This window comes from Dipodomys merriami, unplaced genomic scaffold, assembly GCF_024711535.1.
Source record: "Dipodomys merriami isolate MVZ:Mamm:240054 unplaced genomic scaffold, mDipMer1.0.p SCAF_613, whole genome shotgun sequence".
NCBI lineage: Eukaryota > Metazoa > Chordata > Mammalia > Rodentia > Heteromyidae > Dipodomys > Dipodomys merriami.
The window spans coordinates 455,779-481,557 of NW_027206195.1; the positions used below are offsets into that span (position 1 = coordinate 455,779).

The 25,779-nt window shown below is 48.4% G+C and overlaps 1 protein-coding gene across 2 annotated transcripts in view; it reads right to left on the bottom strand.

The window, feature by feature from the left end:
* Positions 1-25,779, bottom strand: part of LOC138814819 (pleckstrin homology domain-containing family M member 2) — a 41,415-nt gene extending 15,636 nt beyond the window's left edge. For both annotated transcript variants that reach the window (XM_070003898.1, XM_070003897.1), the window contains exons 1-5: positions 25,602-25,779; positions 2,852-2,958; positions 2,523-2,632; positions 1,431-1,530; positions 828-915 (exon numbers count right to left, since the gene is read on the bottom strand). In XM_070003898.1, coding sequence (XP_069859999.1) covers positions 828-915; positions 1,431-1,530; positions 2,523-2,632; positions 2,852-2,958; positions 25,602-25,661 — 465 coding nt within the window. In that variant the 5' untranslated portion in view covers positions 25,662-25,779. The remainder of the gene's footprint in view (positions 1-827; positions 916-1,430; positions 1,531-2,522; positions 2,633-2,851; positions 2,959-25,601) is intronic.

Sequence of the window (25,779 nt, forward strand, 5' to 3'; positions counted from 1 at the left end):
TGCATGCAAGGCAAGCGCTCTACCACTAAGCCACCTTCTCAGCCCCTTTTTGTTTTTGTTTTTTTTTGGTCGGTCGTGGGGCTTGAACTCTGGGCCCGGGTGCTGTCCCTGAGCTCTTCAGCTCAAGGTGAGCTCTCTACCACTTGAGCCATACCGACACTTCCGGTTTTATGGCGGTTAATTGGAGATAAGAGTCTCATAGACTTTACTGCCCGGGCTGGCTTTGAACCATGATCCTCAGATCTCCGCCTCTTAAATAGCTAGGATTACTTGTGTGAGCCACCGGCACCCAGCTACTATTAGTAATTGTGGCGCTTACTTTATAGGGAAAACTTTACCACAGTAGGTACATTCAGGAAAATAGTGTGCCCAGGGTTTAGTGTGATATGTGGGTTCAGGCATCCACTGGGGACCCGGGACACCTGCCCTGTGAGGTGGGCACCACTGCACAGTGCATGGTGGCGAGGGAGGGTGACCAGGAGCATGTTAGTGGGGGAAGTGTGGAGCTGACGACACGTGCCAGAGCCCCAGAGAACACCACATGAATCTGTCTCTCTTAGACATTCATGTCCTAAGCACAGAGGTGAGACCCTCTGGGCTAGGATATTTAAAGCAATGTGAATTTCCCCCAGGCGGGAAGAGAGACCGGAAGTTCCCTGCTCAATGCCACCAATCCTGAAGCCTTCTATCACCTGAGCAAACAGGCGCTGCCAAGCTCAGCCATATCCAACCAGCTTTGGACAAATGGCAAAAAGAAAGCCCCTGTGCTCCTCTTCTCCTCCTCTCCTTCCTTGCCCCCCACAGCAGCCAGAATGCTGGAGCCTCACCAGATCCAGGTCGAATCGAATGAACTCCAGTCCAGACACCAAGGTCAGGAAGAGTGTCAGGTGATCATGGCTGCAGACGAGGGCATTCCTGCAAGACATGAGGAGCGACACTGGTGCTTCTGGGTCTGGTGACCTGCTGGCTCAACCTCACCAGCAAAAGCACACGTGTGGAACTTGGTGACAGCCCACTCTGCACAGCACCCAGATTGACCTGGGTGTCCCCAGCACTTTTCTCCAGCATTCTCCTGGGTTTGGAGATGCACTGCCCTTGGTGGCCTGTGTCTCCGGAGATAAAAGGTTTGTCAGGCTCTTAGGGGCTCTATAAATACTCTGTCCCTGTAGTAACCCTGGCAAAGGGTGAGGCAAAAGTTGGGCGTTTGGTCATCTGAGGCCTGGGTGGAAGATCAGGCAGAAGCAGAACACCTAAGTGGGACCGGGTACTCTGGAGGAAGCCGCTGCACTGCCAGCAGGGCTCCAGGGCACACAGACATGTCCTCAGCATGCGATGCCAGACGAGCCTCTGCTGTCACAAGTTGTGGTGTCTGCATGTGACAGGAGCTCAGGGAACTTAAAGCCAGGGGAGGCGGAGTGTTCCCGACTCACCTGACGTAGTACTTCTGTAACAGACCCAGGTTCTCCTGGAACAGCCGCAGGTAGCTCTCCAAGGAGTTCTCGTTGAGAGCCAGGTACAGCCAGGCCCGGCCTGGGAATGGAAGCAGGAATGACTGTGAGGATGTCTAGCCAGGTATGACTTTTTCCCCCTTTGGCAAGCAGGGAAAAGAAAGAGCAAGTGTATTGCCGGGCTTCATAGTGGCTCACACCTGTAATCCTAGCTACGCAGGAGGCTGAGATCTGAGGATCACAGTTCAAAGCCAGCCCAGGCAGGAAAGTCCATGAGACTCTTATCTCCAATAAACTACCAGAAAACTGGAAGTAACACTGTGGCTCCAGTGGTAGAGCACTAGCCTTGAGCTGAAGAGCTGAGGGACAGTGCCCAGGCCCAGAGTTCAAGCTCCACAACTGACCAAAAAAAAAAAGGAGTGAGCAAGTGTGGGACCAGGTAGTCTAACAGCTTTCAGGCCCTAACCTGTGGTAGGCCAGGGCAGATGAGAGAGGTCAGGTGGAAGACTATTTTTTGTGTGTGTGCTGATACTGAGGCTTGAACTCAGGGCCTAGGCATTGTCATTTAGCTTTTCTGCTCTAGGCTGGTATGCTACCGCTTGAACCACAACTCCACTTCCAGCTTTTTGGTGGTTAACTGGAGGTAAGAGTCTTACAGACTTTCCTGCCTGGGCTGGCTTTGAACCATGATCCTCAGGTCTCAGCCTCCCGTGTAGCTAGGATTACTACTACACCGTCGTGAAATGAACTACTATAGCCAACCTGATGGGTTAGGGATGTAGGGGCATGCTGCCTCAATCCCACAGGCCTAAGGCTCCTAGCTCAGGGAGGAATCCAGACTCCTGTGCTGGAATCCCAAGGAGCCCCATTCAGTTCTCCTGCATATCATGGCCACATCCACATACTGACCTCTGCAGGGAGAACAGACGCCATGTGGAAGGCACTGGCCTTTGAAACCTTACTGCAATTGGACCGTACCAGGCAGTCAGCCTCCTGGAGCTGACCCCAGCTGGACCTGCATCCCAAGCCATCCTGTCCACAGGGAGGGTGTGGCGGGTCTCTGGTTCTACTCACTGCGCCCCAGGTTGGTGGCCACGTGCTGCAGCACCTCAATCTGCTTGATGGCTTCTCTGCGGGTGAAATGAACTACCAGCACCCAGTAGCCGGAGGAGAGGTCTTGCAATCTGTGAGGGCAGGGCAGCAGTGCTGGGACCCAGGAAGCTGTGGTTAACAGGTCCCACAACCACACACCAGCACACCACCCCTCTCTCATCCCCATGTCTGCCTAGTGCTCTACTCGGTAGATCAAGGCTGACAAGGCAGGCCCGGGAACCCTCTCTGGAGGGCATTGTAGCTTGCTGCGCGCGCCTGGGCATGCCTAGCCCTGGGAAGCCTGCTCTTACCCATAGAGCAGCGCGTGGTCTAGGTGCTCACACAGGCGCTGGAGGACCTTGTCGTGGTTCCGGATGGCTGGGGTCTCATCCTCACATGCAGCAAAGTAGCTCTGAAGCTAAGAGGAAAAAAACAAACAAACAGGAAATGAGAAAAAAGGAAGAGTGAACATTCTGAAACCAAAGAGGGCACTGAGAGTCAGGTGCTGGGGGCTCACGCCTGTAATCCCAGCTTCTCAAGAGGCTGAGATCGGAGAATCATGGTTCAAAGCCAGCCTGGGCAGGAAAGTCCATGGGACTCTTCTCTCCAATTAACCTCCAAAAAAGTCAGAAGGGGAAGTATGGCTCTCAAGTGCCAGAGTACCAGCCTTGAGTGAAAAAGCTAAGGGACAGCACCTAGACCCTGAGTTCAAGCCCTCAGTACTAGCACAAAATAAAAAAAGAAGTAAGAACAAGAAGGGAGCTAAGAGAACCTTGGACAGGCCATGTGCTCACGATGACCAAGTCTACCTCAGACTGCCCTGCCCCGCTGCAGACCCTGCCCTGGAGTTCCAGAAAGCAAAAGCTGCCTCCTCACAGCCCAGCCCCAAGGTCCCCACACAGGCGTCTGCTGAGACTAGGCCAGGTCTGCATGATGCTGTAGTCTGGGGACCCATCCCAACAGCACTGTCTGTGAAAATCACACGCACACACAGAGTACACAACACTGCAGGCCTGCTCAGAGCTACCCTCCCACACACTCAGAGCTGATCAGCTGATCGCCTTCTCCCAGTACCTTCTTGCCAGAGGCTGACATGGGCACTGGCTTTGCCCAAGGAGACTGGCCAGGCTGACCACAGATCTGGGTGTGTGCCAGATTCCTGTCAAGCCTGGTACCAAGAAGGACACTGTTCCTAGGCCTGAGATTTGGGCCACAGGTGAGGTGAGTGAGCACACGGCTAACTCCCTGGCGCCTGGGCCCGGTCCCATGAGGAAGGCTCAGCTGAGCGCTCTGCTGCGGCAGGTACCCAGGGCCCCTTTCAGGCAAAAACTTTGAGAAGAGTCTCACCTAGCTCACATCAGCATGGCCTGCTTGGCTGCTACCTTTCCTGACTTGTCGTGTGAGCTCCTGGGACAACTATGTCCTTGTGTTTTCTGGAAGGCTGCACAGGAGGCAAGTGGCATCAGCCACACCAGCGAGCATGTGCTCTTGGAGAGAGGCCACCATTCAACCCCCACAACACAAAACAGCCTCTCTTCTGTGTGGCCCAGACAAGCCCAGCAACCCTGCTGATTGGGGACAGACCTCGGTCCTGAGGGCTCCTCTGCCTACCTACCAGGCAGGTGGATGAGGCAAAGTCTTCTAGAGTTGCAAGAATACAGAGATAAGCACACAATGCCCACACACCGGCTCCTAGCAATGGCTAAGGGCACACATGCACACTGTAGTGTTCAGTGGACAACCTGAATTGAGTTTCTTTTTTTTTTTATTTCAAAATCTGAGATCAGAGCATCTCAGGTTGATCCTAGAGCTAGAAGGATCCTTACTGGTGAAGTTCAACTTCCTTATTTTAAAAGTAAAACAGGGGGCTGGGAATATGGATTAGTGGTAGAGTGCTTGCCTAGCATGCATGAAGCCCTGGGTTCAATTCCTCAGTACCACATAAACAGAAAAAGCCAGAAAGCTGGGTGCTGGTGGCTCACGCCTGTAATCCCAGCTACTCAAGAAGCTGAGATCTGAGGATCACAGTTCAAAGCCAGCCTGGGCAGGAAAGTCTGTGAGACACTTATCTCCAATGAACCACTCAGAAAACTGGAAGTGGCACTGTGGCTCAAGTGGTAGAGTGCTAGCCTTGAGCTGACAAGATGAGGGACAACTTTCAAGCCTCATGATTAACAAAAACAACAACAACAAAACAAACAAAACAAACAGCCAGAAGTGGTGCTGTGGCTCAAGTGGTAGAGTGCTAGCCTTGAGCAAAAGAAGTTCAGGGACAGTGCCTAGGCCCTGAGTTCAAAGCCCAGGACTGGCAAAAAAACAAAAAGTAAAACAAGGCTGGGAATATAGCTCAGATTGCATGGATAGCCCTGGAAAAACCCCAGAAGCACAAAATAAATTAAATAAACAATAAGTAAACAGCAGCTGTTTGGTGCTGGTTCTGGAGCTTGAACTCAGGGTCTGATGCTGTCCTTGAGATTTTTGCCCAAGGATAGCACTCTACCACTTGAGCCACAGCTCCGCTTCTAGCTTTTTTGGTGGTTAATTGGAGATCAGACTTTCATGGCCTTTCCTGCCTGGTCTTTGAACTGTGATCCTCAGATCTCAGCCTCCTGAGTAGGTAGTATTGTAGGCCTCAGCCACTTGCACCCAGCTTCACATTCTTGATTATAAACAACAAAAACATGAGAAACAAGGAAAAGTATGCATGCATACGTATATATTTATAAACAAGAAAGTGATTAAATCCCTCAAAATGATTTTCCACTAAGTGATAGACCAGGAAGGAACTAACTCTTCTCAGGTGAAGAAAATCTGACACCCCCTCCAAAAAAAAAACACCAGGCTGGAGACATGGCTCAAAGGTAGAACACCAGACAAGGAAGTTCAAGGGCCTAAGTACAAATCTCAGTACTAGCAAAAACAACAAATAAAAAACACAAAACATAAAACCATATTTGCTTATTGTTAAAGATGTAAAGATGAAGTATGAATCCTTGTTTAAACTCCACTACTGAAAAACCTTTTTTTTTTTTTTTCAAAGAAAAGCAATCACAAAGGGTACACCAAGCATGAAGACCTCTTGCTTCCTAGTCCCCCTTGTCAGTAGCTTGAGGTGCTTGTATCTATGCAACTTTGTTTTATGTGTGCTGGAAATGGGGCTTGAACTCAGGGTCTTATGTTCTTGCTTAGCTACCTGCCCCTCCCAAAGCAGGTGCTCTAGCACTTTAGACAAATCTCCTTCTATCATTTTGCTGGTTAATTGGAGATAAAAATCTAGGTTTTCAAAATAAACCAAACAAAAAGCTGGTTCTTTGAAAAAATAAACAAAATTGATGGCCCATTGGCTAGATTAATTAAAAAAAGAAGAGAGGAAACCCATATTAATAGGATTAGGGATGCCACGGGAAACATCACCACACGTACCCAAGATATCCAAACAATTCTAACAGACTACTTTCAAAAGCTATACTCTCTAAAGGAAGAAAATCGGGCAGAAATGGATGCATTTTTAGAGAAATACAAGTTGCCCAAACTGAGCAAAGAAGAAGTTAACCAATTAAATAAGCCAATATCCTATAATGAGATACAGGAAGCTATCAAAAGTCTTCCAACAAAAAAAAGCCCAGGACCAGATGGATTCACAGCAGAATTCTATAAGACCTTTAAACAAGAACTAATACCCATACTCCTCAAGCTCTTCAGAGAAACAGAGAAGGAAGGAGCTATCCCAAACTCATTCTACGAAGCCAATATCACACTCATCCCCAAACCAGGCAAAGACCCAACCAAAAAGGAGAATTACAGGCCAATCTCCTTGATGAACACAGATGCAAAGATCCTTAACAAGATTCTAGCTAACAGAATCCAGAAACACATAAAAAAAATAATTCACTATGACCAGGTAGGCTTCATCCCAGAGACACAGGGATGGTTTAACATACGTAAGTCAATAAATGTAATCCAACATATCAACAGAGCCAAGGTCAAGAATCACATGATTATCGCTACAGATGCAGAAAAGGCCTTTGACAAAATTCAACATTCATTCATGCTAAAAGCTCTGGAGAAAATAGGAATAGAAGGAACATTTCTAAAAACAATAAAAGCCATTTATGACAGACCAATAGCCAATATTATACTTAATGGGGAAAAGCTACAACCAATTCTCCTAAAATCAGGAACAAGGCAAGGATGCCCACTGTCTCCACTCCTCTTCAATATAGTCCTAGAACCCTTAGCCAGGGCAATAAGGCAAGAAAAAGACATTAAAGGGATCCTCATAGGAAAAGAAGAAGTTAAACTATCCCTTTTTGCAGACGACATGATACTATACCTCCACGATCCCAAAAACTCCATCCCCAAACTCTTAGAAATCATAAATCACTTTGGCAAAATAGCAGGATACAAAATAAACCCACAAAAATCAGTTGCCTTCCTATACACTGATAATGTACAGGAAGAGAGGGAAATAAAGGGAGCAACCCCATTCACAATAACCTCCCGAAAAATAAAATATTTAGGAATTAACCTAACCAAAGATGTAAAAGAACTATTTAATGAGAACTATAAAAAGTTAAAGAAAGAAATTGCAGAAGACACTAGGAAATGGAAAGACCTCCCATGCTCCTGGATAGGCCGACTTAATATAGTAAAGATGGTAATACTTCCAAAACTAATATACAAATTCAACGCAATTCCTATTAAAATCCCAATGACGTACATCACTGAAATACAGAAAACAGTCCAAAAATTCATATGGAACAACAAAAGACCTAGAATAGCCAAAACAATTCTAGGGGATAAAGACAATATGGGAGGGCTATCCATGCCGAACTTCAAACTCTACTACAGAGCTATAATAACAAAGACAGCATGGTACTGGCACAAAAACAGACCCGAAGACCAATGGAACAGAATAGAAGATCCAGAAATAAATCCACAGGCCTACAGCCAGCTGATATTCGACAAAGGAGCCAAAGACATACAATGGAAGAAACACAGCCTCTTCAACCGTTGGTGCTGGGAAAACTGGGCAGCCACATGCAGAAAACTAAAAGTGGACCCCAGCCTATCACCATGCACCAACATCAACTCAAAATGGATTAAAGACCTTAACATTAAACCTGAATCTCTGAAACTACTGCAGGACAGAGTAGGAGAGACACTTGAACTAATAGGCACAGGAAGGAACTTCCTGAACAGAGTCCCAGGGTCACAACAAATTGGAGAGAGACTCGACAAATGGGACTACCTTAAAATAAAAAGCTTCTGCACAGATAAAGCTATCGCAACCAAGCTAGAAAGACAACCAACTAATTGGGAAAAAATATTTACCAGCAATATATCAGACAAGGGGTTAACATCCTGTATATACAGGGAACTCAAGAAACTAATCCCTCCCAAACCCAACACACCAATTACTAAATGGGCAAGGGAACTAAAGAGGGACTTCTCAAATGAAGAAATAAAAATGGCAAAGAAACACATGAGGAAATGTTCATCATCCCTGGTGGTGAAGGAAATGCAAATAAAGACAACCCTGAGATACCACCTTACCCCAGTCAGAATGTCCCACATCCACAAATCAGCCAACGACAAATGCTGGAGGGGATGTGGAGAACGAGGAACGCTATTACACTGCTGGTGGGAATGTACACTCATACAACCACTTTGGAAAGCAGTCTGGAGGGTCCTTAGAAAGCTAAAGATTGACCTCCCTTACGACCCAGTCATACCACTTCTAGGCATCTACCCTGAACAACAGGAACCAATATACAAGGACACGTGCACCTCCATGTTTATTGCAGCACTGTTCGCAATAGCTAGGATATGGAAACAACCTAGATGCCCCACCACAGATGAATGGATCCAAAAATTGTGGTATCTATACACAATGGAATATTATGCAGCCATTAGAAATGACAAAATAATGGCATTTGCAGGGAAATGGATGGAGCTAGAAGGAATCATGTTGAGCGAGGTAAGCCAAGAACGAAGAGACAAACAGTACATGGTCTCCCTGATAAGTGGATGATGAATCCAAAATGTTAGGTGATATGACAAAACTAACAGGACTTAAGAAACAAAGAACTCCCACTCATCTGGTTGAACCACTACTAAATATCCCCATGCTGCTGATCACATATATGGTATATAACATATGAGCACCGTTATATATTACAGACTGTGATAGACAATTTGCTCCAGGAAAGTTAGAATGAACTTGTGACTTTAAATGAGCATCATTATTCCACAATACTGTGAATTTCCGGAAATTAAGTAATCACTTAATCACGATCAAAAAAAAAAAAAAAAAAAAAGAACCTTGGGGAAGGGAGGGAGGGAGGGGATAGTAGGGGGAAAACAATGGAGGGGGTAACAATGTTCAAGAGGAAGTGGAAGTGTACTCATTACCTCACTCATGTAACTGTAACCCTCTGTATAGTATCTCTACAATAAAAAAAAAATTAAAAAAAAAAAAAAAAAAAAAAAAAAAAAAAAAAATCTAGGTTTTGTCTGCCTGGGCTGCCTTCAAGCCTAAGTAGCTGGAATTAGCTCCTGAGTAGCTGGAATTACAGGCATGAGCCACCAGTGTCCAGTTTGTTTTGTATGCTTTGATCTTTTTTTTTTTTTTTCTTTTTGCCAGTCCTGGACCTTGAACTCTAGGCCTAGGCTCTGTCTGTGAGCTCCTTTTGCTCAAAGCTAGCACTAGAGCACCACTTCCAGCTTTTTCTGTGATTAATTGGAAATAAGCGTCTCACTGACTTTCTTGCCCAGCTGGCTTCAAACTGCAATCCTCAGATCTCAGTAGCTAAGATTACAGGCATGAGCTGGCAGTGCCCGCTATATTTTGATCTTAATCTGTGACATCAAGAATTTATATTCATTAACTTCTGGATGGATACTGATTTCCCTATATTGATTAATGGCCCAGTTTCTCCTACTAATCCATGATTAGACTATGTGATTGGTCTATTATCTACTCCTGTATCAGCCCCGGCCCCATTTTTAATTATTGCCACTTTTGTGTTTTGTTTTGATTTTACCAGTCTTGTAGCTTGAACTCAGGGCTTAGGCACTGTGCCTGAGCTTCTTTTGCTCAAGGCTAACACTCTACTTGAGCCACAGCGCCAATTCCAGCCTTTTCTGTTTGTGTGGTACTGAGGAATGGAACCCAGGGCGTCATGCATGCTAGACAGGCACTCTACCACTAAGCCACATTCCCTGCCCAATTATTGCCACTTTTATCAGCACTTTGATATGAATACAAGACTACCCTAGCTCCCCATCCACCTATCCTTCTTCAAAACTATTTTGAGCTGAGTGTTGTGGTACACATCTGTTATGCCAACATTGAGAGGCTGAAGCAAGAGAATTGAAAGTGTGAAGCCTCAAAAAAAAGTGGTTTTGATTATTCTAGCCTGTTCTTTCTTAATCAGATTTCACGCAGTTTTTCCGGGTGTGTACCCAGTGTTATATAACACTGCTGACTGCAGAGATTTGGGTGGAGAACTGGCATCTTTGCAATCACATGTCTTCCTAACTGGGAGCATGCGTGCATGGATCTCCTCCTTCTCCATTTATCCAGTTCTCCCTATCTCTCCTCTCCTCTCTGTCTCTCTCTCCCTCCCTCTCTCTGCCTGGGCTCTATCCCTGAGCCTCTGTGTGTTCAAGGCTAGCATTCTACCACTTGAGCCACAGTGCCACTTTTGGCTTTTTCTGTTGATGTGGTACTGAGGAATGGAACCCAGGGCTTCATGCATGCTAGACAAGCACTCTACCAGTAAGCCACATTCCCAGCCCAAGTCTCAGACTCATACCTTCAATAAACTACCCTGAAAAAGTCAGAAGTGACACTGTGGCTCAAGTGGTAGAGTGCTAGCTTTGAGCAAAAGTAGAGACAATGTTCAGGCCCTGAGATAAAACCCCAGGACCAGCAAAAGCAAAGCAAAACAAAACAAAATAAAACAAAACAAAAAACCTTTCTGGAATTGGACTGCTTTGAACCCTCAAGCCACATATGACTATTTAAATTAATCTTAAACAACCTTGAAACTTCAGCTCTTGTGGCACCAGCCACATCTCAAACACCCATCAGCTACATGTGGCTGGGCTCACTGTCTTTTCCAGAAGGCTCCACGGCAAGGTTGGTAAAGGGTCTCCCTCATCTCAGGGGACAAGAAAATCCTGAATCAACACCACAACCTGCATTGATCTTCAAAGGAGCAGAAAGAAGAAAAAGAGGGTCCGGGAATCAACGATGCACCAACCTGCTGAATTGCTATGTTGATAGCTTGAGCTCATACTTTGGGAGCTAGTCAGCAGAGCAAGGTCAACAAACACCCACAGCCAGTGATCTGCTTCCCGTGCTTCCCACACCAGCAGGACCAGCAGGACCAGCAGGCGGGGAAGGGGAACAAGCATCCCATGAATAAGGACCACAGTGGCAGAACTTATGGACCCAGTAAAACAAACACCATTTTCCATTGTTTTGTGTGTATGCTGGTCCTGGGGCTTGAACTGGTCGCTGTCCCTTAGCTTTTTTACTCAGGTTAGTGCTCTACCATTTGAGCCACACTGCCATTTCTGGCTTTTTGGTGGTTACTTCAAGTCAGCTCAGGCTGACTTCAAACCAAGATCCATCCATCTGAGCCTCCTGAGCTAGGATTGCAGGCATGAGCCACTGGTGCTTGGCTTCATTTACCATCCTTTTTTTTTTTTTTGGTCAGTTGTGGGGCTTGAACTCTGAGCCTGGGCGCTGAGCTCTTCAGCTCAAGGCTAAGCGCTCTACCACTTGAGCCACAGCACCACTTCAGATTTTCTGAGTTGTTTATTGGAGATAAGAGTTTCACAGACTTTCCTGCCTTGGCTAGCTTTGAACCATGATCCTCAGATCTCAGCCTACTGAGTAGCTAGGATTATAGGCGTGAGCCACCAGCGCCTGGCTACCATCTTTTATACCAGTTTACTCTTCAGTGTCTTGAGGGCTGTCTTGAAGGTAGATAAGAGCATGTCCATTAAAGGGCCCAACGCCCTGCAAATGCTTACAAGAGGCAACTCAGAAGCGTGACTTCATTTCATCATCACAGCAATCCCATGAAGTAGGTCAGAGTGAGGCAGTGGCAGGGCTTGATTTTAAACCAAGGTTGTGGATGGGGTAGAGCTTGATTGGCCAGGCTTGCCACTCAAGCAAGAGTGAGAAAACCAAAGGAAAACAAAACAAACAAAAACATTGTTCTGTGGTAAAGCCTGTGAATGCTGGAGCCTCTGTTCTACAGTAAAGCCCATGAATGCTGGAGCCTCTGTCCCAAAGGCGTGCTTCCAGACCATCCCCAGATTGACTAAGTTACTTTCCTGTCCCTGACTGCTGGGGTCTTCTCACCAGGCCCAGAGAGACCCCCTCAGCCCATCCTGGACTCCCTCAAAGCCAGGACAACAGAGATCCCAGAAGACTGGGATCCCACGAGACTGTACCAGTCTTGCCAACGTGAGCTGAGGAAGTGCAGGTGACACACGCCAGCAAGCCTAGAAACGCCCAGAGCATCGTAATTAGGGCTCTAGCCGCCACAGCCCGGCCTCTGGACTTGTCTCTTCCTTCCAATATCCCTTACCATGGCTGACACCAAAAATTCTTCTAGGTGAGTCACTAGCAGTTGGGTCAAAGGCAGCTGTAATTTGAAGCTGGACGCTGGTGGCTCACACCAGTAATCTTAGCTACTCAGGAAGCTCACAACTGAGAATTGTGGTTCGAAGCCAGCCTGGGTATAAAAATCCCCGTGAGACTCTTATCTCCAATTAACTACTCAAAAACTGGAAGTGGTTCTGTGATTCAAGTGGTAGAGCACTAGCCTTGAAAACAAAGAGGCTCAAGGGCATTGCCCAGGCCCAGAGTTCAAGCCCCACAACTGACCCCCCCCCAAAAAAAAAAAAATCTACCCATAGTAGCCATGCTTAAATAAGCTCAACTGAAACTCAGAGTCAGACACTTTATGTCTGTGGACTTTTTTTTTTGCCAGTCGTGGGGTCTGAACTCTGGGCCTGGGCACTGTCCCTCAGCTCTTCAGCTCAAGGCTAGCACTCTACCACTTGAGCTACAGCGCCACTTCCGGCTTTTTCTGCTTATGTGGTGCTGAGGAATCGAACCCAGGGCCTCATGCATGCAAGGCAAGCACTCTACCACTGAGCCACTTTCCCAGCACTCTGTGGACTTTTTACTTCTATTTTTCTTGCAGTATTGGGATTTGAACTCAGGGCCTCATACTCTACCTATTGAACCAGACCCCTGGGACTTTTTTGCTTTTGTTATTTTTTTGAACAGGGTCTCAAATTTTGCCTGGGCTAGCCTGGTCTATAATCCTACTTATGCTTCCCTAGTAGCTTGGAAAACAGAGGTATACATAGTGTCCAGCTTTTTTATTGCTGAAGATGGGCTCTCAAAACATTTTTTCAGCCGGACGCCAGTGGCTCATGCCTGTAATCCTAGCTACTCAGGAGGCTGAGATCTGAGGATCATGATTCAAAGCCAGTCCGGGCAGGAAAGTCTGTGAGACTCTTATCTCCAATATACTGTTCAAAAACAGGAAGAGGTGCTGTGGTTCAAGCGGTAGAGCGATCACCTTGAGCTGAAGAGCTCAGGGACAGTGCCCAGGCCAGAGTTTAAGCCCCACGACCGACCAAAAACAAAAACAAAAAAACTTTTTTTCAGCCAGGTGCTAGTAGCTCACATCCGTAATCCTAGCTACTCAGGAGGCTGAGATCTGAGGAATGTGGTTCAAAGCCATCCTGGGCCTGAGACTCTCTCCCTCTCTCTCTCTCTTTTTTTTTTTTTTTTTTTTTGTTTATTTTGGTCGGCCGTGGGGCTTGAACTCTGGGCCTGGGCCCTGTCCCTCAGCTCTTCAGCTCATGGCGAGCGCTCTACCACTTGAGCTACAGAGCCACTTCCAGTTTTCTGGTGGTTTATTGGAGATAGGAGTCTCACAGTCTCTCCTGCCTGGGCTGGCTTTGAACCGCGATCCTCAGATCTCAGCATCCTGAGTAGCTAGGATTACAGGCACAAGCCACCAGCGCCCGGCTCTTTTTTTTTTTGGTAGGTCATGAGGCTTGAACTCTGGGCCTGGGCGCTGTCCCTCAGCTCTTCAGCTCAAGGCTAGCACTCTACCACTTGAGGCACAGCTCTACTTCTGGTTTTCTGGTGATTTATTAGAGATAAGAGTCTAAAGACTTTCCTGCAGGGTCTGGCTTTGAACAGTAATCCTTAGCCTCTTGAATAGCTAGGATTACAGGTATGAGCCACCAGCACCTGGCTCATGAGACTCTTTTTCTTTTTTTTTTTTGTCAGTCATGGGGCCTGAACTCTGGGCCTAGTGCTCTACCACAACTCTACTTACAGCTCCTTTTGGTGGTTAGAGATAAGACTTTCCTATTGAGTTGGATTCGAACCATGGTCCTCAGATCTCAGCCTTCTGTGTAGCTAGGATCACAGGCATGAGCCACAGGTGCCCAGTAAGTTTGGGCTTCTTGACCAATATTTGCCACCTGACACAAGAGTCAATTCTATAACCAGGGGAAAAAGAGAAGCATCAAGGCTAGAACGGTGCATGGATTTCATCTTTCTTTCTTTTTTTTTTTTGGTCCGGTCGTGGGGCCTGAACTCTGGGCCTGGGCACTGTCCCTCAGCTCTTCAGCTCAAGGCTAGTGCTCTACCACTTGAGCCACAGCGCCACTTCCGGCTTTTTGCTTATGTGGTGCTGAGGAATTGAAACCAGGGCCTCATGCATGCAAGGCAAGGGCTCTACCAATGAGCCACCTTCCCAGCCCCCTGGATTTCATCTTTCTGCACTTTCTTTGTGGTATAGAGCAATGATGATTGGGCAGGCCAGTTTAATTGGACAATTTCACAGAATATGGTTTCTCAAACCATGGGCTAGAGATAACAGCACTGTGATTGCATGCCTGCAGGCAAGGCCCTGGGTTTGGTCCTAGCACTGTAAAATAAGCAAATAAATATCAAACAAAAGGCTGGGAATGTAGCTTGGTGGTAAAGTGTTTGCCTAGAATGCATGAAGCCTCGGGTTCCATTCCTCAGTACCACATAAACAAAATGCTGCTGTGGTTCAAGTGGTAGAGTGTTAGCCTTGAGCAAAAGAAGCTCAGGGACAGTGCCTAGGCCTTGAGTTCAAGCCCCAAGACTGGCAAAACAAAACAAAATAAAATCAAAGTTTTGTGCCAGTGGCTACACCTGCAATTCTAGCTACTCAGGAGGCTGAGATCTGAAAATCAAGGTTTAAAGTCAGCCTGGGCAGAAAAGTCTGTGAGACTCTTATCTCCAATGAACTATCAAAAAGACAGAAGTGGAGTTGTGGCTCAAGTGGTAGAGTATGAGCACAAAAGGTCATGGCCAGTAAACGCTCAGGCCCTGAGTTCAAGCCCCAGGACTGGCACAAGAAAAAAAAAATCAAAGGAAAGAGTTATTACCCCTATTCTAGGAAGGAGTGCCCAACCCTCAAGATGGCACCGTTCTTCTATCTTGCAATTAGAGCTTGCCTCTGACCTGGGGTGCCTCTGACAGTGGTAGTGAGAGGCTCTGCCAACAGGTCCCTGGGCAGACACCAGAAGCCAAGAAGCAGCCAACGTCTGAGGGATCACCAGCACAGCCAACCTACTCTATGCTCCCATGGCTGGGCAGGAGGCAGGGGCTGGCAGAAACCCTGAGTACTCCCCCGAAGTGCTATGGGAGCCCTGGCAGGAGGCTGAGATTTCTTTAAGCCTCATTTAGGTCAGTCTTTGAAAGCTGGGCATTTGGCTGCTTCTGTATTCCTCTTTCACTTCCCCTTTCCTCTCTCAGCTGTCTGACCACGTGACCCCCTAGTGTTCCCCCCACCCAGTGGCAGGATGCTAAAGGAAATTGGCTACCTAAGTCTCAGTGTCTGTCACAGGGCTAGGCCAGGGGACACAGCAGGGACCCCACCTCCATTCCCAGGCCCTGGCAGCACTGTGGGACACTAGATGAGCTACAAATACTAACAGGTGAAGGAGTGTGAAGGAAACTTCCTACCATCACCAGCCATAATTATCAAAGCACTATGGGGGAATGTGGGGTACATCCTATCTACTGTAATCTCCAACGGATGCCTCTCATGTCTGTGTGTGTGTGCTGCTCCTCAGGCTTGAACTCAGGGACTAGGCACTGTCCCTGAAATTTTTTTGCTCAAGGCTAGTGTTCTACTACTTGGGCCACAGCTCTGCTTCTGGATTTCTGGTGGTTAATTGGAGATAAGAATCTCATGGCTCTCTCTTGTCCTCGAGCCCAAGATGATGAAAAAAAAAAAAAAAGAAGGAACAACAGTTGAGCCACAAAGGGCCGAGACCACGTGCAACCTAATCACTGTACAAATTGCACCCAATGTGTGTCCAGCGCCAAGGCCATTACGAAGTTTGTCATTCAGAGCACAGTAGGGGCTGTAGCCTCTACTCAGGAAGCTTCTGGGCTTCCCCAACTCTATGCAAAGCTCCATTACTGTGTGAGCTGTGCCATTCAGCGCAGGATGGGCAGCAATTGATCTTGTGATGCCCAGAAAGCCCCAACACTTCCACCCTGATTTACACACACTGGGGCTGCCCCCAACCTCCACCAAAACCCATGGAAGGGGCTGGATCCTTAAGGACTGCACAACTGTCTTCTGGGGAAAAGTTTTTTTTGGTCAGTTATGGGGTTTGAACTCTGGGCCTGGGTGCTGTCCCTATGCTCTTCAGCTCAAGGTGAGCACTGTACTGCTTGAGCCACAGCGCCACTTCCGGTTTTCTAGTGGTTTTTTTTGGAGCTAAGAGTCTCACAGACTTTCCTGCCTGGGCTGGCTTTGAACCATGAGCCTCAGATCTCAGCCTGAGTAGCTAGGATTATAGGTGTGAGCTACCAGCACCTGGCAAGTTATACTTAAAAAAAAAAGGGGGGGGGTTAGGAAGGTGGCTCAGTGGTAGAGTGCTTGCCTTGCATGCATGAGGCCCTGGGTTCAATTCCTCAGCACCACATAAGCAGAAAAAGCTGGAAGTGGCGCTGTGGCTCAAGTGGTAGAGCGCTAGCCTTGAGCTGAAGACCTGAGGGAAAGCGCCCAGGTCCAGAGTTCAGGCCCCACAACCGACAAAAAAAAAAAAAAATCTCATGGGCTTTCCTGCTTTGTCTGTCCTTGAATCACGATCCTCAGATCTCAGCCTCCTGAGTAGCTAGGAGGCATGAGTCACCAGTACCTAGCTGCTTAATATCTTTTTTTCTAGAATGTTAAGTCCTCAGGATAGAGGCTTCCCAGGATTGGTTCAGTGCACAATCTTCAGTCAACAAAGATGTCAAATGCATAGGTCACTTTCTGAATGACTGGACATTATAGAAACAGAGAAATGAGAAAGTAGGAACTGGAAAAATGGTCCTGAGCCCAGTTCTGCACCTTATGAGCTTTATGACTAGATGTTCCTAGACATCATGACATCATTTCCCTGTGCACTAAAATAGGCAGCAGGAGCCAGCCCTGCCAGTTATGCTGTCACTGACTGGGAAAGGGCTTGTGGACATGGGTGGGGTGTGTGTGTGTGTGTGTGTGTGTGCACACGCATGTGTGTGTAAGGGCTTGTGGACATGGGTGGGGTGTGTGTGTGTGTGTGCACACGCATGTGTGTGTAAGGGCTTGTGGACATGGGTGGGGTGTATGTGTGTGTGTGTGTGTGTAAGGGCTTGTGGACATGGGTGGGGTGTGTGTGTTTGTGTGTGTGCGTGTGTGTGTGTGCTTGTGTGTGTGTGCGCGTGTATGTGCAGATGGTGGGAGATTCCCTTACTCTCAACATGTTTGAGCAGCTGAGAACCGTAGAAACAAAGAACTTTCATCAAATTACATGAACAATTAGGAAAGACTCCCAGAAACCAGTGGGGGATTTCTGTGGATTTCCCTGTGCTGTGCTCACACATAGCTATCCATGGAGAAGGGGGTTATGGGAAACTAACACTTTCTTCCTTGTGCAATTCTATAGTGTTTTCCGTTATAAGCAAGGGGAGCCGGGTGCTGATAGCTCACACCTGTAATTCTAGCTTCTTAGGAGGCTGAGATCTGAGGATCAAAGTTTAAAGTCAGCCCAGGCAGGAAAGTCCATGAGAATCTTAGCTCTAATTAATCACCAGAAAAGTGGGGCTGGGAAGATAGCTCAGTGGTAGAGTGCTTGCCTGGCATGCATGAGGCCATGGGTTCAATTCCTCAGCACCACATACATAGAAAAAGCCAGAAGTAGTGCAGTGGCTCAAGTGGTAGAGTGCTAGCCTTGAGTTGTGAAGAGCTTAGGGACAGCACCCAGGCCCAGAGTTCAAGCCCCACAACCGACAAAGAAAAAAAGTGGTGATATGGCTCAAAGTGATAGAATACTAGCCTTGAGCAAAAAGAGATCAGGGACTATGTCCAGGCCCTGAGTTCAAGCCCCATGACTACCAACAACAACAAAAAAAAAGTAAGGGGAGCAAATATGCAAAATGGGGAGACTGTCCCTGTGGCAGAGCCAGCTACCTCTTTGGCTACAAGAGAGGAGATGTTTGCCAGCTGCTAGGGGCTTACATTTGTAATCCTAGCTGCTCAGAAAGCAGAGATCTGAGGATCACAGTGCAAGGACAGCCCAGCAAGAAAGTCCATCAGATTCTTAGCTCCAATTAATGAGTATGGCACTAGCCACAAGTAGAAAAACCAAGGAAGATCTCCCTCTCTCTCTCTCTCTCCCTCTCTTTCTCTCTCTCTCTCTCTCTCTCTCTCTCTCTCTCTCTCTCTCTCTCTCTCTCTCTCTCTCTCACACACACACACACACACACACACACACACACACACGGAGCAAGAAAGTGGGGTGGAGGAGGACCTTTTTCAGGACTTGAGTGGTCACAATAATGAAGAAACAGTGACCTGACTTTCAGACCCAGCCTCAGGAACTCTCCCAGAAGCTGTCCTTGTTCTGCCACACACAGAAATTCCAGAACACCCACGCCTTAGGCAAGGCAGAGGAGGCAGGGAAGACTATCGCCTAAGCTAACCAGCACTGGCCTAGCTTGGCCTCTCCAGAGGACTGGCTCTGGGCACAGCTGCCTACTTCAGGGACAGGCCTAGGTTTCAGATGCCACCAGAAGGCTGCAAGGGCCATGTAGGAGAGCCCCTTGAAAACAGGGTGCTGCCAGCAGTGGCAGCAATATGCCCTTGCCAAGGTGGTGAATCCTGAGGCTGAGATGGGCACTGTAGATCAGGGAAGGGAAGAAGCACCGACCCAGGGGCCTAAGGGACCAGAAATGCCAGCCTCCCCTCCCCATGACTTCCAGACTCCAAGTTCTAACTCCTCTCCTGCTTACACAACACGTTACATTTCCAGATTGAGCGATGCTGCCAGCTGGAGCAGATTTTCCATTTTTTTACCCATGAAATTCCTTTCTGCACTGGGCTCCAGCTGGATGAGTTTTGAGGAAGACCCATAGGAAACGCCACAGAGCCAGCCAGAGAGTGAGCCAGCCTTCCACCTGACCGCAGACAGTTGGCCTTGGTCTACCTGTTGCCCAGGAAGCCCATCACGGCCAGCAGGTGACCTGCTCACTCCAAGGCCTGGTGCAAAGGAGTTCCTGCCTGGCCTCAAATCATGATGCAGAACCTTTCCACCTGGCTGGGCCCAGCCCTGAGAGCTAGGGCCTGGAATGTTCTATGATGGGGTGGGAAGGCCCACAGTGTCATGGGCTTCAAACAGAATTCAGACCCTCAGGGAGAGGAAGCAGGGAGAACACGCTCTCTTTAGAAAATGTGCATTAAGTCGCTTGGGTCTTTGCTGCCCTGGTGACTCAGATCCTTGGGGGTTTTTAGAACTTCCCCCTACAGCTTGTGTGCGCGCGCGTGCACGCGCGCACACACACACACACACACACACACCAGCAGCAGCGAGACAGAACAAAACTATTGATCTAAACTAAATGGCCAAGGTAATTCTCATCCAAAACCAATGACCCATGACAGAGCTGTCTGCAGGAATGAGCTGCCTTGGCTAAATTTAATGTCCTGGCAGAGCTAACCTGTGTGGAGGAGCAAGAAGATGGGGAAAGCCCACTCCCCAGGGTGGCCTCTTCAGCGGCCCTGGCTAGCCAGACTGGGCAACAGCTGCAGCCTCATCCCAGCCATCCAGCCGTCCACAGGGAGCCTCCTGCGGAGGGGGCTCACCGGCCAGAAATAGAATTTCCTCTCAGAGCCTAGATTCTGGGATGGCGTCTGTCCCAATGACTAGAGAGGGCTGGCATGCCCCCAGCCACTGCACCATTGCCACTTTCTCATGGCTCATATGTCCTGCTTAAAGGGGAGGGGTACAGGGGACAGTTACTTTGCATTCTGTCTACCACTGAATCCTAGGATTCAAACTTAGGGCCTTGCTTGGTTTATTTGCTTGGTTGATGTTCTACCACTTGAGCCATGTGTCCAGCCTAGCTTTTTGCTGGTTAATTGGAGATAAGAGGATCAAGGACTTTTGTGCCCTGAATGGCCTCAAACCATGATCCTCCAGATCTCAGCCTCTCCAATAACTAGACTTACAGGCATGAGTCAGGTGTGAACCACCAGGCCTGGTGCTACTGTTTTCCTAGAATAATTTTCCTTCTCTCATCTTGGCCAGTGCTCCTTGCTGCATACACTGCCACTGCTTTAGGGAAGTCTTCCCTGGTCACCCCCTCCACGCTCACTTCCCTGGCCAAGCATTTGTCATGTGTTCTATTGGATACCAGTGCAACAGCAGCCACAACCTGAATCCAGCGCAGGATGTTTCTGTCTACTGACTGACTCCTCTTCTACTAGACTGCCACCTCCATGAGAGTGGAGTTCACGGGGCCTTCCTAAGGCCTGGAACACGAGGGGCTGAGGGAAGGCGCCCAGTGATATTTCAAATGACAGAATACTTGGACATGTGATGGCATGTACAATGTCCACATTCGCTCTACAGCCCGATGGCATGCACAAAGACAGCTGCGATAGGGGCTGGGAAGGTGGCTCAGTGGTAGAGCGCTTGCCTTGCATGCATGAGGCCCTGGGTTTGATTCCTCAGCACCACATAAGCAGAAGAAAAAAAAAGCCAGAAGTGGTGCGGTAGCTCAAGTGGTAGAGCGCTCGCCTTGAGCTGAAGAGCTGAGGGACAGTGCCCAGGCCCAGAGTTCAGGCCCCACGACCTGACCCAAAAAAAAAAAAAAAGCTGGATACTAGTGGCCCACACCTATAATCATAGCTACTCAGGAGGCTTAAGCTCTGAGGATCGTGGTTCAAAGCCAGCCTGGGCAGGAAACTTTTTTTTTTTTTTGCCAGTCTTGGGGCTTGAATTCAGGGCCTGGCACTGTCGCTGAGCTTCCTTTGCTCAAGACTAGCAATCTACCATTTGAGGCCACAGGGCCACTTCTGGCTTTTTCTGTTTATGTGATACTAAGGAATCAAAACCAGGGCTTCATGCATGCTAGGCAAGCACTCTATCACTAAGCCACATTCCCAGCCTATCTATGAGACTGTTATCTCCAATTAACTACCAGAAAACCAGAAGTGGAGCTATTGCTCAAAGTGGTAGCTTGGTTTGAGCAAAAGAGCTCAGGTACAATGCCCAGGCCCTGAGTTCAAGCCCATGACCAGCATTCATACACACACACACATACCTACAAACATTCATACATAAAATGAATATAATAAAATGCCATCTCTGTCCTTGTGCTATACATTTCTACTACCAACACAGTAACTGTGAGCTTCTTTAGCAGCACCTGGGTAGTTTCTCCTATTAGCTTCCTTTCAAAAACATACAGAGCTTTTTGTTTGTTTGGAGATAAGAGTCTTGCTACATAGCCCAAGGTGACTTTTTTTTTTTGTCGGTCATGGGGCTTGAACTCTGGGCCTGGGTGCTGTCCTTGAGCTTCTTTTGCTCAAAGCTAGCACTCTACCACTTGAGCCACAGCTCCACTTCTGGTTTTCTGGTGGTTAATTGGAACTAAGAGTCTCATGGACATTCCTGCCTGGGCTGGCTTTAAACCACAATCCTTAGATCTCAGCCTTCTGAGTAGGTAGGATTACAGGTATGAACCACCAGCACCCAGCTTTTTTATTCGTTTGTTTTAAATATGGAAACTTTTTTTTTTTTTGTCGGTCATGGGACTTGAACTCTGGGCCTGGGTGCTGTCCCTCAGCTCTTCAGCTAAAGGCGAGCGCTCTACCACTTGAGCTACAGCGCCACTTCCAGTTTTCTAGTGGTTTATTGGAGATAGGAGTCTCACGGTCTTTCCTGCCCGGGCTGGCTCTGAACCTTGATCCTCAGATCTCAGCCTCCTGAGTAGCTAGGATTACAGGCGTGAGCCACCGGCGCCAAGCAGAAACTTTTATATACCATTCTGCACAGCACCTTGCTTATCTTCTTTGTATCATTCTAATTTTATATATGTGCTGCTGAGATGAACACTGGACTTGAATTGTCAATTCTCCTGCCTCAGCCTCCTGAGTGCTAGAATTACAGGACTGTATGACACCACATGGCTTGAGCTTACTTTGCATTGTTACTATTTTCATTCAGTTGTACTATCAAACTCTCTAGCACCCATGGATGCTATCTCCATTTGAGAACACAGGTCCTGGGACTTAGGTGGGGTAGCCAGTATTTCATCTTTCTGGAGTTACAAAGTATGTTTCCACAGCAATGTCTAAGTGGAAAAGTAGCTGGACTCAACAGCACTGCGTGGGTAGTGGGTGACCTTGAGAACATAGCTGGGGACACAAGAAGGATGTCTTTCTCAGTCTGGGTGTTGTTCACTATATGAAAACTTATTCAGCTATACTCTTAGTGTCTGTGTATTTTCCCGAACGTACAATCAAACTGAAGTTCAGAAATACTCCTTGAAAATACAGTAATATACAATATACCTCATTTTTTTTAATGCAACATCCTTTAAAAAAATGTGTTAAGCACCAGTAGTTCACACCTGAAATCTTAGCTGCTTAGAAGGCTGAGATCTGAAGACCATGTTTTGAAGCCAATCTGGGCAGGAGAGCTCCCCAGTAAACCACCAAAAAAAACCAAAGTAGAGCTATGGCTCAGGTGGCTAGCCTTGAGCACAAAAGCTCAGGGACAGCACCCAGGGTCTGAGTTTGAGCCCCACACTGGCAAAAAAAAAAGAAAGAAAAAAAATGACCAGTAAGACCATCTTACTAGGACGAGGGAGAAAACAGACAAAGCAACTCTCAGGAATTTGGGTGAAGTTGATATTCAAGGGCAAGTCTGACCTCAAGACTTCTAGTCCTCGGGGCTGGGAAGGTGGCTCAGTGGTAGAGCGCTTGCCTTGCATGCCTGAGGCCTTGGGTTCGATTCCTCAGCACCACATAAGCAAAAAGACAAAAGCTGGAAGTGGAACTGTGGCTCAAGTGGTAGAGTGCTAGCCTTGAGCTGAAGAGCTGAGGGACAGCGCCCAGGCCCAGAGTTCAGGCCCCACGACCGGACCCAAAAAAAAAAAAAAAAAAACTTCTAGTCCTCAACCTCACTTCCCCAACCCATCTGATTCCAATTAGAAGTAGCGACTGATTTTGAAAATGTAATGCACTTCACAATGCAAGAATCATGGCAGGTGTCTGAAACTGGCATACAAAGGAGGTGGTGATCCATAACCACATGTAGGTGAGAGGTACTGTCTACAGGACTTGTGCAAGCAAGCGCTTGGCTCCACCACAAATGAAGAGCTACCATTTATTAAGACTGACTCAGGTAGGACGCTGATGGCTCACACATATAACCCTAATGACTCAGGAGGCTGAGATCTGAGGATCATGGTTTGAAGACAGCCCAGGTAAGGAAAGTCTGTATGCTTCTTACCTCCAATGAACCACCAAAAAGCAGGGAGTGAAAGTGTGGCTCAAATGGTAGAATACCAGCCCAGAGCAAAAAAGCAAAGAGGCAGCACTTAGGCCTGAGTTCCAATTGCCAATACTGGCAAAAAAAAAAAAAAAAAAGGAAAGAAAAAGATTTACTAAAAAGATTTACTGCCTTTGAATGACCGACCCATGCTTACATCTGTGACAAGGTGTCTATGTCTACCAGATCTGTAATTGAAGACTTTCCCCATTTATTTGAAACCCAAAGAAAAAAAATCCTTTGGTTTTTTGCAGCTATGATCGTCACAGATTAGACTGGGAAGCTCAGCAGTTTTTCCTCTGCCATTAGGAAAGAAATGCTTTTTTTTGTTGTTTTTTGGCTAGTCCTAGGTCTTGAACTTAGGGCCTAGGCCACTATCCCTAAGCTCTTTTGCTTAACGCTAATGCTCTATCACCTTGAGCCCCAGCTCTACTTTAGTTGAAGATAAAGAGTCTCACAGGGACTTTTCTGCCCAGCTGCCTTCCAACTGTGATCCTCAGATCTCAGCCTCCTGAGTAGCTAGAATTACAGACATGAACCACCTGTGCCTGGCAAGACATTTTGTTTTTTTTTTGTTTTTTTTTGGGGGGTCCGGTCGTGGGGCCTGAACTCTGGGCCTGGGCGCTGTCCCTCAGCTCTTCAGCTCAAGGCTAGCGCTCTACCACTTGAGCCACAGCGCCACTTCCGGCTTTTTTCTTTTTTCTTATGTGGTGCTGAGGAATCAAACCCAGGGCCTCAGGCATGCAAGGCAAGCGCTCTACCACTGAGCCACCTTCCCAACCCGACATATTGTTTTTTTGTTTTTTGGGGTTTTTTTTGGGTCCGGTCATGGGGCCTGAACTCTGGGCCTGGGTGCTGTCCCTCAGCTCTTCAGCTCAAGGCTAGCGCTCTACCACTTGAGCCACAGCGCCACTTCCGGCTTTTTTTCTTCTGCTTATGTGGTGCTGAGAAATCGAACCTAGGGCCTCAAGCATGCAAGGCAAGCGCTCTACCACTGAGCCACCTTCCCAGCCCGACATGTTGCTTCTTAAGGAAGGATTGGCTCACTGTGCCTTCCTTGAATAAGCAAAAACTATACCCATTGCATTGGCCAAGCATAGAGAAACCAAGCTCTCCTTGGACCTTTGCAGGTCACCTCTCACTTTGAGTGGTGCAGTTTAGAAAGATTATTTTCTCCCTCCCTCCTTTCCTTCCTTCTTTAACAAAAGATAAGATTGCTTCCATGTGTTAATTTTGAGGAATTTAAATGGAGGGGTCCCAGTTTGTGTGTGTGTGTGTGTGTGTGTGTGTGTGTGTGTGTGTGTGTGTGTGTGTGTGTGTGTGTGTGTGTGTGTGTGTGTGTGTGTGTGTGTGTGTGTGTGTGTGTGTGTGTGTGTGTGTGTGTGTGTGTGTGTGTGTGTGTGTGTAATTTTCTTGTTTTGATGCCTGTAGGTAGTAAAATAACTATTGAGTCCCTCTACCTAACACACACTCACACACTCTCACACTCTCACCCGTTCCTCAGCCAAGCAGGTGAACCAAGAAATCAAAATAGGGAAAGAAAAAAGCTCCGTTCTGGCTGAGCACTTGGGTTCTCAGCGGATGTGAATTCATCCACGGTGGGGCTTTTTCTCCCCGACACGCTGACTTCATTGTAAATGCTAGCTTTCCTCGTTCTTTTCTGAGCCAGGGTCCCGGGTTCAAAGCCAGGCTGGCTTTGAACTGGATCCTCCGGCTGGGCTTCCCCGGGCTGGGGTGGCAGGCGCGGCCACCGGCCCGGTGCCCGGCCCCGACCCCGGCTCCGCCAGCCCCTCGAGCAGGCGCCCGCGGTCGGATCACCGCGCAACCCGCCTCGCTGCCGCCGTGGGGCTGGCACAGCCCGCGGTCACCTTGCCCGAGAACCGCGATCCCGGCGAGGTCGCCCGGGGACTTCGCGGACCGCGGGGCTGCCGCGGGGTCACGGGGCGGGGAAGCCGGGGCTCGTCCCGCGGCCTGCGCCCGGGATGCAGGGATGCTGCGGGCTCCCCCCGTCCGCCCGGGGCTGCCCGGACCCGGGTGCCGGCCTTCAACGACGGCCCGGAGCGGGTGCCGGGGCCGCGGAGGCCCGGGCGGGCGGGGCCGGGTCTTTCGCGTCCTCCGGGTCCCTCGGGTCGCGGAGGCCGCAGCCGCGCTCACCTTCTTCACCGACTGCGAGATGTTCTCCAGGATCCGGTCCTTCACCTCCCGCGGCTCCATGGCGCCGCCGCCGCCCCGCCGCCGCCGCCCTCGCCGCGGGCCCCGGGCCGCCGCCAACCGCTGCCGCCGGCCGTGCGGAGGCTCCGTCGTGCCGGCCGCGGGCCCCGCCGCCCGCCGC